The 14,674-nt window shown below is 37.0% G+C and overlaps 1 protein-coding gene across 1 annotated transcript in view; it reads right to left on the bottom strand.

The window, feature by feature from the left end:
* Positions 1–14,674, bottom strand: part of RAB8B (RAB8B, member RAS oncogene family) — a 63,076-nt gene that overhangs the window by 11,806 nt on the left and 36,596 nt on the right. The window contains exons 2-3 of the mRNA XM_079125212.1: positions 3,720–3,780; positions 20–80 (exon numbers count right to left, since the gene is read on the bottom strand). Of these exons, the coding sequence (XP_078981338.1) occupies positions 20–80; positions 3,720–3,780 (122 nt within the window). The remainder of the gene's footprint in view (positions 1–19; positions 81–3,719; positions 3,781–14,674) is intronic.

Genomic DNA, 14,674 nt, shown 5'->3' with positions numbered 1-14,674 from the left:
ACCCTAAAACACAACTCACCATGGCTCCTCTATAGTATGCTGTTGTGATTGTTCGGAATCTTTCCTGACCTGCTGTGTCCCTAAAATTTGAAACAAAAGAGAGTGGTTTTAAAAGTCATCACAGCATCACTGAAGAGAGGCCTCACACTGGAGGAGATGGAATTTTGGTCTTCTCATGGTGTAGTGGTCACAAGGGAGAGAACGAGACACAAAGGGAGCCCACTGTGCATCTGTGAGCTGGAGGCAGTGGTGGCCACAGGAGCCTGTCAGAGGCTCGAATGACTTGGATGAAAAACTTGGACCCTGCTGATAAAAGCAGCAACAGGAAAATACACAGGTCCTGCTAGGAACTGGCATCGTCGAACACACGTGGGAGGGAATAGAGAACAGTTCTAAATTCTTGGACTCTCAGAGGTAGCAATAATCCTTCTTATAAGTGTTTAATGATTAAGGCATTTTGCTTTCTTGACTGAACGTGTGATTTCTGTACAAAGCAAACAACTGAACTGGATTTACTACTGTGTACATTCTGCTCAGCAGAGCACAATAAAATACATCTCCTCCAAAACATTTTCAGTGGAGTCCATGATTACATGGGAGCCTGGAGCTCAACACATCTTTCTTGATGATGTTTTCAAAGATTTTCAAACATGAACAAAAATATGTAACCTTTCACATATTCTTGTGTTTTGGCTGGTGGCAAACCATTAAAATACATTCTGATGGGCTGAGGGCATAGCTCAGTGGTGGAATGCTTGCCTAACACATGCAAGTTCTTCAGTTCAATGAATGCCCAGCACTGTGGCGGGACACACACACACACACACACACACACACACACACACACAGAGTTAATAATTAGTAGTAATACTATAAAGAAAGTTAAATTTCCTTGATATTTAGGGAAATCAATATTCTCATATTTGCTACTTATAACCAGAACTAAATTTGCTCCCTGTGCTACTCAAACTAAATTGTACGATTTAATTGCAAGGGAGAAAGAGGCATTTGTGGAAATATATAAAGATCCAAGGGAAATATTGTAAATGAAAATCAATAAATACCTTAACATTTATGTCTACCTTACAAAATACTTTCACACTGTGCTCACATGATGCCCACCACAGCCCAGTGTGTGTGAAAGTATTACATCATCCTCATTTGCAAAAGAGAAAACAGGCTCAGGAGGGTTGGGGACTCATCTCTGCCACTAAAAAACTTGAATAAGACTCAAGCATTTTAGGCCTCAGCTGTTCAGCACAGGGCCAAGTCTCACATCAAAACCTTATAAGCCCTATCTTGTCATTCTTTCACTGATCAGGATTACACATTCAGGGCACTTGTTTTGTGTACAGCAAACAAATCACAGGGGCAACAGAAGTCAAGCACCTTAAGCAGATTAACCCTATCTTCTTCATATACACTGCTGATTTAGAAACAGCTTTGCAGTAAGAATGGAAAAGAAATCCACTACACAAAAAATGTAGGCTGTGAAGTGTGAATGCAGACTATTTTGCTGCTGAGAGTAATAATCAGGGCCATGATGTTTTGGCTACAATATTAGTTCACTTTGTGTTACCATAACAAAATACCTGAGGCAAGAATAAGAGATTTATTGGGCTGGGGATGTAGTTCAGTGGTAGAGAACTTGCCTAGCATGTAAAGGCCCTGGATTTGATCCCCAGCACAGCACAGAGAGAGAAAGAGAGAGAGAGGAGAGGGAGGGGGAGGGAGGTTTATTTAGCTCACAATTTTGGAGGTTCAAGAATATTACCTCAGCTCTAGTGACAACCTTCTTGGCTGCATCACATCACGGAGAATGGTAGTAAAGGGAACATTGCAGGAGGAAGGGACTGTGCATCTCAAGACAGGAAAACAGAGTGAGTTAGGGGTCAGGCTAAGGATTTCCTAACAACTTGCTTTTGTGAGAAGTCACTCCAGGAGACCAGTGTTCCTTTCTGTGGGCTATGCCCACAGTAACCTAAAGTCCTCCTACTAGGACCCACTTCTTAAAGGTTCCACATCATCTCCCACTGTCACACTAGGGAACAAGCTTCCAACACATAGATCCTTGGGGGACAAAGTGCATCTAAATCACTGTAGCTACTCTACACTAAGTTCTAATTAGCTAATCATCCACAGACTCTAAGAAACATTCCTTATTGCCATGATCAGGACTGCCTAACACAGAGTCAGAACTTCTTTGTACTGCCCTCTTTAAAAAATTATTTTTCTATCTTTAAAATATTTTTTCTTATTAAACACCAATAGAGGAAAACAGCAGTCTGTGGAAACCTCCACAGTTTTTTCTGATGAAATATACTGGGAACCACTAGATTAGGTTACTACATAAAGCTGGCACTATGCTCCAGGACATTTAGATGGTTGTCCCAGCATTACCACTAACCCAGACATATACCCTCAGATGAACTTAAATCCCACCCCAAATCCTAGTCTCCTCCTCAATTAAAAAAGGCCTGGAGGGTGTGCTTTAATACAATATTCTAATTCTATCCTAGTTCTGAGATTCAAAGAAGACAAAGGCCTATGAAAAAGTTGATATGTATTATAGGATGAAGTTCTGAAGTCTGAAAGTGCTTCAAAATCTGAAATTCAAAATGTTCCAAAATCTGAAATCCCAAATGTCCAAAAAACAAAACAACAACAAAAGAAACGTGTACACGATAATATACAAGTACAAAATTCCACATTATTAATTCTTTTTTTTTTTTGTACTGAGGATTGAACCCAGGGGTGATTAACCACTGAGCCACATCCCCAGTCCCTTTTTATTTTTATTTTTTATTTACAGATAGGGTCTCGCTGAGTTGCTAAGTGCCTCGCTAAGTTGCTGAGGCTGGCTTTGAACTCGCAATCCTCCTGCCTCAGCTTCCCAAGTTGCTGGAATTATAGGCATGCGCCATCATGCACAAAATTATTAAAAACATAGTATAAAATGAAACTTTTAGTAGGAGGTGGGGCCTAGTAGGAGGTACTTACATCATTGGGAGCATCCCTTGGGGACTGTGGGACCTGGGACACTCCCTTGCTCTTGTTGACTGGCTCACAAAGTGATCAGCTTGCTTTTTACCATGTGCTCCCTGACATTGCCATCTGGTACCCTCCTCAGGGGCTCAAACCAATTGTCTGCCTGATCATTGAATGGAATCTCCAAAACTGTGAGCCAAAATAAACCTTTTCTCTTTATAAGTTAATTGCCTCAGGTATTTTATTATAGTGACACAAAGGTAATAAAGAAGGGAAGCAATTGGCTCAAAGTCCTTGATTTAGAGGCACTGTGGCTAGAACCTAGCTCTGTATTTTCTGTTCATAGTTTGTACTACTTGACATTTGACCTCATCTGATTTCACAGTTGCAATAATTGAAATGAAGAAGTAATGTACATGTTTTAGAATTTAAGTTCCTCCTGCATAAAATTAGAGCTTTGGAAGGATGAGTTCCCAGATCTCTTCTGACTCTCAGAGTTAACTGTATCATTCTTCACCTTCCCACTCTTGCTGAAGATACCTTTGAAGGATGCTAAGTACTTACCCATCTCCCCTTGGTTCAATAAAGAAAAGATCCTTTAGCTATCACAAGATGCCTTTAAACCATTACAACTCACATTTTAATTTCCACTCTCAATTCCCAATTAAAACAGAAATTGTGTGTGTGTGTGTGTGTGTGTGTGTGTATGTGTGTGTTGGGGGGGTACTTACCATATCTGAAGCTTAATTTTCTTTCCATCTAGTTCTATCGTTCTGATTTTAAAATCAATTCCTGCCAGAAAAACAAAGAAGGATATGCTAAGTTTCTTCAAATCTAATCCAAGTCTTATTAGGAAGAGGACAAAGATTTCTATTGAAAAAAAAGCTCTCCAACGCACTGGAAAATGTGAGCACAGAGAGGGTGTGAATGGTATGTTTCCTCTGAATACAGGCTGAAGAAAGGAATGCTAATTACTCTGCAAAGAATTCCCACACGTGTTAAATGCAACGTATTATATGCCTCATTATTTTGACACAAATGGACCACATCCCGCAAAGTTACATAATTTAGATAGAGAACATGCCATATTTTCTACTTCCTGAAATACATTTAATAGCAATGCTTCCTAGCCCTCGATCCCCATCCTTTCCTAAAGAAGGCCACAGGACCTCTCTAAAATCTCTCTCTCTACCTTATTCTTCCTTTGGAACCTGCATCTCAGAAGAAACAAAACAAAAATGCCTATTTGATGACAGGGGAGGGAAGCCGGCATTTTATATAGTTAGCAAGTATTTCATATACATTCTAATAAATGTCCCCAGAGATTAATGCTTAGAATTGAAAAGTCAGAATCGTTTTTAGCCTGGGCTGAACTTCAAAATTACTTGCAGAACTTAAGAGAAACCCCACAAGAAAACAAAAAAGAAAAACAAAAAAAGCCTCAAGACTAGGCCTGCCTCCTTTTCCAAACTCTGAGATTCTGTCTGAATTTGTTAAGGGTAAAACCTGGGCACTCTCATTTTAAAAGCTTTCCAGGAGATTTTAACTTGAAGCAAGAGTTATGAAATGCTCAAAAGAGCTTGGCAGGTGCCATGTGAAAGTCCTTTGGGGCTCTGCCTCTTCAAAAGTTCCACCCCTCCCTCGCTTATTTCCCCTCACTCTAGCAACTCAAAACTTATTTATGGATTTCTACTCCAAAGAACCACAGCCACAGACATTAACAATTATTAGCATGCTCTGTCATATATTAGGAATTAGCTTTCCGAGCAGATCAGCTGGCGAATACAACTCGGTAGCAATTTGTTAAATGCTTATCATCTGGCTACTCAGCTTTGTTTGAGATTTTTCTACTCTTTTGCATTCTGCACAGAACTCCTTAAAGTGGTTTCTAAGACATTTTGAGAAAACATGTAAATTATGTATCTTCTAGATTGTCTTAAAAACTAACTGCATTGATTTGAGGTGAGGGGGCTTTTAGCAGGTATGTTTTTTCATCTAGAGACTGAAAGTACCCAAAACAGCTGCTTCCCAGCTCCAGCTTTAAATACCACACAGGCTTAAACCAATCGGATTCCCCCCACTTCTTCTCTGAATGGTACTTTTCCCTGAAAGAGCATTTTTAGGTACTCTCATGAATCCTGACAAAGACAAAAATTACCCCCAAGCTAATTTTAAAAATTGTTGCTTAATCATTCTTCCCCCTCATTGATAACCATGGACTAACAAATAAAATCCGATGCCCAATATCCCCAGGCTATATGGCTCACATTTCTTCTAAGGCACTGCAGTGTCTGCGGTGGTGGATGCAAAATTTACCTCCACAGCATAAATGTTATTGCTAGCATCCCACAGAATTTATTGAACCATCACTCTTTTCAGCTGAATAAGCAATGATTTTAATGTGATTTATCTTTATTACATACCTCCAAGTCTGGTATAATAAGAAGACCCTCTTAGAGACCCTCCTCTACCCTTACCTCCTTTTGGTGGCAACAAGAACAGTGCCAAACACATGGGGGGGCACTCAAATAAATGTTTAACACCATTTAATTGCACACTTAAAAATTGTTAAGTGTGAATTTTATAATACCTGTTTTTCACCTTCTTAAATCAAACTAAATTTGGCCTAAAAAAGCTTCCTTATTCACATGGTCCAGTCTTTGTATAGGATACTGCAACCTAAATCAGTACTAAACAAACTGAAAACCTAACTTAGGAATTTGTTTTGTAACAAATAATTGAGTCTTAGTCAATCACAGCAGCCAAGCTTAGTCAAATCAGGTTCAAGTAAGGCAAATGCCACATTTTAACCCATCAAGCTATCTCTGTACCTTGCTTTTGTTTTCTGTATGTCACGTCCTCTTTGGTAGTCCCAGAGTCTCAAAGAAGCTGTCCCTGGTTCTAGGAGCTGCCAAATTCATGAACTGCTCTTTGCTTATTCAAACTCCATTAAGTTTAATTTGTCTAAACTTTTTCTTTTAACAAAATCACAATAAAAGGGGGAAATCATAATTTTCAAAATGTCTAGCGCAGGGCTGGGGAGATAGCTCAGTCAGTAGGGTGCTTGCCTTGCAAGCACAAGGCCCTGGGTTCAATCCCCCGCACCACCAAAAAAAAAAAAAAAAAAAAAAAAAAAAAAAAAATGTCTAGCGCATACCTAAAGAATATCCATTTCATCATTAATATAGTTCATTGACATTTTAAATAAAAGTTGATATATATCAAAATGCCTGTTCAAGTCAGGCATGATGGTGTACACCTGTAATCCCAGCTACTCGAGGGGCTAAGGTAGGATCACAAGTTCAAGGCCAGTCTAAGCAATTTAGTGAACCCTGTCTATCAAAATGATATAAAAGGTCTGGAAATTTAACTCATTGGTAGAGTGTTTGCCTAGCATGTAAAAGCCCTGGGTTCAATCCCTAGTACTGGAGGAAAAAGAAAAAACTCTGTTCAGATTAACAACTTCCTTATTCTGACTTACTAAGGTGGTATTTCCAGGTCTTTCAAGGTTGATTTGGCCCATAGTTGAGGAATCAAGGGCAACTACTTTTACTACCTTCATTCAATGAAGTCATTTTGAGGTTCCCTTAAAATCGCATTCTCCATTTCAGAAACTTTCTCCTGACCTACTTTATTTTTTAATTTGTTAGGAGTATTACCTTTTTGTTATTTGAGGAATGTCTAAAAGATGGTACAACTTAACTATCTTCACACTATTCAGAGCTTTAATGTTTGTAAGTGTGAGCTGTGGTATTTAGTTTTTATTTCTGCTATCAAAAGCCAGTTGACAAGTGCTGTTGAGCACAAGTTAGCAAACATGGAAGAAAACAAGCAAGGACTTTAGAAAGGTACCATTTTTACAATGTAGGAATTTCACTAAAAGTGGAAAATATTAAGATTATTGAAAAGCACTGAACTGGAAATTCAAAGACTTAGATTAAATGTTAGGTTCCATCACTAACAACTTTGGGACAGGTTACTTAACTGCTCTATACCTCTACCTTCATCCATAAAAATGGTTAGGAGGATCTACTTAGATAAATTAGATGTGTGTGAAAAGCTTTGGGAACACTGAAATTCCATGTGGAATTCAGATTCCATCATCCTGCAGCTCTTGTCACTTTGTGATTGGATTGTTGGTAATGGCTTCCCAGGATGCTGTGCCAAACTCTCCCCTGGTCTAATTTACCTATATGCCTCTGCCAGAGTAACTTTCAATAATCTCTGTCGTAGAGTCAGTGTACATTTGAGAAGGCGAATTAAGAAGGTTGATTTAACTTCCTCAGCCTGGCAATTTCAACTTTCCCACTTGGTGTGCTGTTTTCCTGCACTGCAGCATCAGACCTTCAACTTAACGCCTTTTGTTTCTCTCAGTGAGCCCCATACTTCCTTTCCTCTTCTTGAGTGACCACTTCACTTTGCAGCCTAAGGATGTCACTCCACCCATGCTGTTTTCTCCCTTCTCTCCTCAGCTCTTCGCTCAGCTATGTCCATCCCTTGCCTCAATGTCTGGCTTTTACAGTGACTTAATCCTGTGTGAGTGTTGTTAACATATTGCTCTGCCATTTCTCTCAAATTAAGCAAGGCCATATACTCTTTGAAAGTTAAATTGAACACAGAAACATGTATATATATAGATATAGTAGATACTTAAATACATACTTAACTGAAAGTTAAATACTACTAAGTGTGAAGATGGCTAAAATAACCTTGGAAATAGTTTTTTCAATATATTAAAGTAACAATAGTTAGAAGCCTGAGAAATCTTATTCTGAGAAGAAAATAAAAATACATTATCATTGACTTAATATCTGGAAATATATAGTGAATTAATATTAAATTTAATATTTAAAGAAAGACAATTTTCTGAGGCTACTCTAGGGGTTAAAAGAATAATTAACAGTAAAATCATATCAATTAGGATGCTTTTAGCTGTGAATAACAGAAACCCAAAATCAACCAACTTAAGGTAACCTGCTGACTCATATAACAAGCCCAGTGGTGAGTTGGGGATCAGGGTGCAATCTGGCTCATTTTTCTGTGCTTCTCTTGGGCTCTGCCCTCCTAAAAATATCAATTTTATTCCATTGTCTGTAAAAATAAAAAAAAAAAATTTAGTAAAATAAATAAATAAATAATTAGAAAAAAAAAAAAGAAATACCAATTTTATCCTCTTAAAGGATAGTAGTTCCTGACCACAACAGCAATACTAAGAAGAGGTCATCTTCCTGTGCCTCTCTCCTGAAAGTGAGAACATTTCTCCCCAATGATTTTTCCTTCATCTAATTTCTGGATGATAACCACAGGAATGTCATGTTCTCAAGGGTAAAAACTGAATTCCTGAACCAATCACTGCCACAGGGAGTTATCAAGATTGGATTAATCTAAATCTATTCCTAAATTTGGATTAACCAAGGCCTATCCCTGGAGCTGGGTCATTCCACCAATCCAAAGGGCTGGTAAAAACGGCAAGAATGGAAAGGCAGCTGGCATCAATCTATAATAATACTCAAATCTAATTAATAAAATTTTATATTCACAGCTACATGAACTGAACAAATCATAACAGCTGTCACTTCCACTTGTCATGAATGTTATTACATTTAGTAATAAATTGTAGTATTTCTCTGAAGGTAATTGTCTAGTGTCAGTCAAGAATCAGAAAATAATAAGAAAAAAAAGGATGATGAACAACACAAGCAGCTGCATAACATCTCTGTGCTATAGCCAGGAGAGTCCTCCAGCCCACCTGGCTTGTCTCCCTGCCCCAAATGACTGACTCTCACGAAGACAGAAGCAAGAACCACAGCTTGTCTTGGCAGTGAGGGTGCAATTTATTTTTAAGGACTATATAATCTTCACAAAAAAACAAACAAACAAAAAAAAAACATAGCTTCTGATGGGCATTCTATTTAGGGTCAAAAAGCCCTTCACGTTTCCATACCCCTTTAAAGATCATAATTTTTTGGCAGCACATAACACAATAATTCATGTTCAAAATGACAGCCTTGAGTCATCCTGATTCATGGAGCAATCTGTGACCCACTGGGCTGCATGAAACAAACCCAGCTGGCAACACAACCCAACATCCAAGTCAGGAAACAAGATTCCAAAGCTGTTTCTATGTTGCTCAAATATGTCCAACACTATTTTTTTTTTTTAAATAATTTTAAAGCAGACTTAGATTCCTCATTAATATTTATCTATTCAATAACACAGGAAATCTAAATTGTAAGAAAACATTCCCAAGGGCCTCAAACCCATTTTCATTCTGAATGTAAATATACAAACACATACATTCACTCTAAAAGATTTTTATTTTATCTGAATTGATTCTTATGCTAAATGGTTGTTTGCAACTGATATATATTATTTACTTGAATAAGGCTGGAAAGCAAATATGAAAGAGAATCAGAATTAAAGACCTGGAAAGTATTAGAGATTGTTTAGTCTAATTGAGTCTTTTTGTGGCTAAAAAAAACTGAGGCTCAGATAGATGCAGCAATTTACCCAGATTCAAAAAGACCAATACAAAAAGGGGTTACAATAAAATTTTGGCATTTAAAGAACAGGATTTCCCAAAGAGACACAAACAAGAATGTCCATGGCTTGCTGTGGGATGCCTGTTCTTTAAAGGTCATAGGAAAACACTGGTAACAACTAAAATGTCCACCAATAGGAGAGTACCTTATATACAAAGAGTGCCTACTCTGGGGTAGTGAACAATAGCCACATCTATCAACATGGCTGAATCAAAAAACAAAACATAATGTTAAGTGAAAAAAAAACACATTGAATAGAAATATACAAAGATTTCTTAAAAATATGAAAAGTGACAAAAACAAATTATCATTTTTATATATTCATGTACAGATATATGCCATATGTAATTAGAGCAGTATCATTTATATATACATCAATGTGTAATTAAAATATAAAACATGTACAAGAATGACTATTAATAAGTTAAGAATAACTGGAGAGAAATAGATGAGGAGGGATTCACAGGAACTTTGGTTCTATCTATAATTTATTATTTCTAAAACCAAGTCGGGGGGTACATGGTCATGGGAGTATTTTGTATTAGCAAACTTTTATATGCCTGATGTTTTTCAAGGTTTTTTAAAAAAGCAAATATTAGTTATTTGGAAAACAGGCTTATGGAGGCATATGTCCATCAATGGTGGTAGAAATATGAAACCAAATTTTAGTGATAAGAGGTGCCTTAGAAGATTTAGGGAGAGAAAAGTAGGCACAATTACCCTTGTTCAATATATAAAGAGGGTGTGTGTGGACAGTGAGTGACTATGATGGAAGTTGCACTTTATCAGGAGATAGGGTGTGTGCAGGGGTTAGAGGGACAAAGAAGTTCTGACTTTCTATTCCATGAGAGAAGGAGGAGGTCCCATCTCTCCTTCCCTTTGAGGTGGGAGGCAGGGGAGGGGAGCTCTGCCCTGCACCTCTGAGAAGGCAAAGTGGTACTTAAGGTCTGCATTTTCAGGGTGACCCACAGGCCAGGAGAACTGGCAATGAGGCACTAGTGAAGGAATGGGGTAAGTACTTACCCAGAGAACTGCTTATCAGGTAATTCTCAGAAACCAGTGGTACAGCTGCAGGCAGCTGGAGGGAAGGGCCTGGCCAGCAGATTTGATAGAAGGAAACTTTGAACCTGGCCCCAGCCCATAGTCTACAGACCTCACAGGGAAAAGGAGCTTGAATGAGCAGTAGTCTATTTTTTTTTTTTTTTACTATGTCTTTATTTTACATATATATATATATATATATATATATGTATGTATGTATTTTTTTACAGACTGCATTTTGATTCATTGTACACAAATGGGGTACAACTTTTCATTTCTATGGTTGTACATGATGTAGATTCACACCATTTGTGTAAATGTACATGTCTCATTCCACCATCTTTCATATCCTCACCCCCTCTCCACCCTCTCATTTCCCTCTACATAATCCCAAGTTCCTCCATTCTTCTCTTACCCCTACTCTGCTATTTTTTACTCTACAAATTAGATACAATTTTAAATGGGCAACTAACAGACAAAACTCTTCTACACTGAAGTCAAATTAGTCAGTAACAGATGAAAATAACAAAACCTTCTCCCAACCCAAAAAGAATAGGGAGGTTGCCTCTGGGTATGTGAATGGGTAAAAGGATACATTGCTAGAGTGTGGGAAAGAGTACTTGTCTTGGCCTTGGGAACTCACTCAGGCCAGCTAGCTCTCCTGACCTTCAACATAAGCTGTGACTTGATGTATTTTGCTCCGTGGGTGCTGGAACTTTGGAAAGGATAGATTTCTGGGATTCTCTTGGGTCACTGGGGAAGACTGCTTGCCTGCCCAGGAAAGTCAGGTGTGGAGAAACAGTAGAAATCTTCAACTCATATCTTCCACACCTAGTTTCCACTGAAGTTGTGTACAAAGTCCAATTCAGCTAAAGTCATGAGAACAATGGGGGGGGGGGGGATCAGATTTGGGGGCCATTCAGCCTTTCCATGAATGAGGGCAATGCAAGATTTCAAAGCCAGGTTTACTCACAGCACCGCACATATTTCAACATGGGTTATCTATCCCCTTTGACCCACTTTAAGAAGCAGAAATTTAACACTCTGGCTTTACAATTTAAAAGGGGAAACGTACTTTGTTTCAAAAGGACGTTTAGAAACATCTGTGATCCCAGGCTATCAGAATATGGGTTGTGTGTTTTGTTTGTTTACATTTCTGAAATATTCCAGAAATAGGAGGAAAAAGTTTTCCAAATATTGAAATTCACTTTAAAGAAATGCTACACTCACTTCCTTATTCAAGATTCTTATTATTAACAAGGAAGATACATCATACATAGATCTCGCCAGTTTTGGAATTATCTCTGACAACTACATTTTGCTTGTGTGTGTGTGTGTGTTCTTTTAAACAAGGAGAGTATGAAATTTTAGGGTAAATGACTTCAGGATGATTAGTTGAAATCTCTAATTAGAAAAATGGATTATCAAAGTAGAAAAAAAACGAGTCATAGACTGAAGCTTTAAACTATTTTTTTCCCAAACCAAAAAACTTGGAGAAATTGTGTAAGAATAAAAATAAAATTAAGAATGCTTTGATTGAAAGAGGAGCTTAAGACGGTATTCTTTTATAAATATACATTCTGAAAGTCTGAAAGCTATTTTCACCAAGTACCAATTTTGTTGCACATATTTAGAATATTTATTTTTCATTTGTTTATATTAAAATGTATGGCCTGTTTTCTAGTTTGAAAATGCTAAAATCTAAAGTTAAGGAAAAAAAAATCACATGTAATTTTAGGTAATATTTTAACAAGTGTGAAATGACTAATGGCAGTCAAATATGTATATTAGGGTAGCTAAATCCAATAGAGAAGGAAATGGAGGAATTTTTTTAAGGTGGACTAACAAGTGTTCTGCAAATATCATTTGCCCTTAAAAAAGACACCTGATGTACTAAGAAGGACTAGAACTTTTAAGCTTTTGATTCTTCTAGTCTATGAGTAGGAAATAGTAAATAAAACCTCCATTTATGGTAGAAATCAACAGTGACACACATTATCACTTCCTGCTGAAAAAGCTGAACAGCTTTACACTGTTTTAGAACTTCCTACTTGTTACTGAATTGAATTCAACTCTTGGCACTCTTCATAGAATAGTTATAGTCCTAAGACCTTATCATACCAACAAGAGATAACAAACTGATAAACTAATTCTAGAAATTAGGAAGGAATTACTAAGTTTTCTTGGGCTATAAACATGAATGACAGATAAAAAAACAGAAAAGTATGATTTTATTTGTTTGTTTGTTTTGCAGTGCTGGGTATTGATCTCAAGCCTCCCACATGCAAAGCAAGTACTCTCTACTACTGAGCTGCAGCCTCAGCCCCAGTTAAGTATAGTTTTAAATAACATCTATATTTGAGAGTCTCTCCTTATTTGGAAGTCTTTAACCTATAGAATTAAAATCTAATGAAATTTAACCCTTAAAATATCCTTGGGAAATAAAGGACAAAATAAATCATTATATATCAAATGGTAATGACTATGTGGTAAGAAACACAGAAATAGCAAATAAAGTGTAATAACACAGCTACAACAACTCAGATAACAAATGCAGAAACACCTAGGAAGCACTGAGAATTTTAAACCTGATTATAAAGAGACAGCAGTGATTACCCAGAGATTACCATTTGTGAGTGGCCAAGTGAATGCATGACAAGTTTTTTTTTGCAAATCTTGCACTTTCAAAAGGAAGTGTGTTTCAAGTAAATGTTACTGAATCTGGAAGCAACAATGAGCTTGAAGATTTTAGTAATTCTCAATGAACCCTCAATAAGATCACTGTTCACAAAGGGCTTCATTTGTTAACCAACCTTTCTTGAGGAATGAAAGTTCAGAAGGCCTCTGCAATTTCCACCCTACCCCCACAATTAATTCATGACCTTTTCAAGAACCAAACTGCTCAAAAATGAAACGAGTTGCATCTCCTCTGCTCTATCTATTGTTTCCAAGAAACCATACCTTCACAGCAGGAAAACCCCTCTAGTATGAGTCACCATGCCTTCCCAAACCTGGAATTTCCTGGTTTGTACTTTGGCAACTCAGTCAGGTCTGTTTAAGGTGAAAGGAAAACTGCAGTCCTTCAAAAAATGAACATAAAATATAAAACAAATCCCTGATTTCACACACTGTTGCTATGGGAAAACTCACAGAGCCAAATCACTGGGAATTAATCACCGGAAAAAATTACAACTACATTCCAATGATGTTGCACCAAAAATGCAGTCAAACTGATTCTTTGGATCTTCCCTAGTATTCACCACGTATCATATTTTTCATTAATTTAGAGGTAAATGAAAGCTTTAAAAAATGTGTATATACATATATGTGGTGTGTGTATACACATATTTATATATACTTTACATAGAATATTACTTTATACATATGGAAAAAATCATATAAAAAGTAATAGAACTAAATTGATTAAAAACAAAGGATATCTTGTTCCCTTTTAGAATAAGATCCTAAAGAGGAAAAATTTAAAAGCTTGTTATCCTGTAATAAAAAGTGAATAAAAGGAAAGCAACCAGAGATTATAAAATGAACAACCATAACTTCGAACTCATAATGCTCTGAATCTAGTTAACAAGGGCCTTTTCCAACATCAATGTCTCAAAAGTATAGTAAAATCAAGCAGCACTTTAGAGCTCACTGCACTCAGTGCAACAGATGGATAATTATAATGAGCTATTGCTAATGAGAAGACTTAAATGGAATATATGCAAGTAAAGGATCAGACAAAAATCAACAAAAATGGCACAGACAGCATATAATTTTTCCCACAGAAAAATGAAAAACTGCTAATAATCATACCACTTGATTTGTAAGCACAATCCCCTATGGTATAAAAGTTTAAAGCTGACAACACTCTATAACCTCCATGCACAGAGTAAACACTTCCACAATCCAATTATGCATAATTATATATGTGGCTATTCACCTTAAAATAAGACATTTTTCTAACTTTATAGGGAGCTAAAGGATTTTTTTTCCTTTTTTTTTTTTTTTTTTTTAAATTGGTGTTTGAACTTTGCCACTCAGTTACATCTTCAGCCCTTTTTCACTCTGAGACAAGGTCTCTTGCTAAATTACCCAGGCTTGTC

The sequence above is a fragment of the Sciurus vulgaris genome (genome assembly GCF_902686455.1).
Source record: "Sciurus vulgaris genome assembly, chromosome: 2".
Lineage (NCBI taxonomy): Eukaryota > Metazoa > Chordata > Mammalia > Rodentia > Sciuridae > Sciurus > Sciurus vulgaris.
Note: the sequence above shows the minus strand (reverse complement) of the source record. Positions and strands in the feature narration are given on the sequence as shown.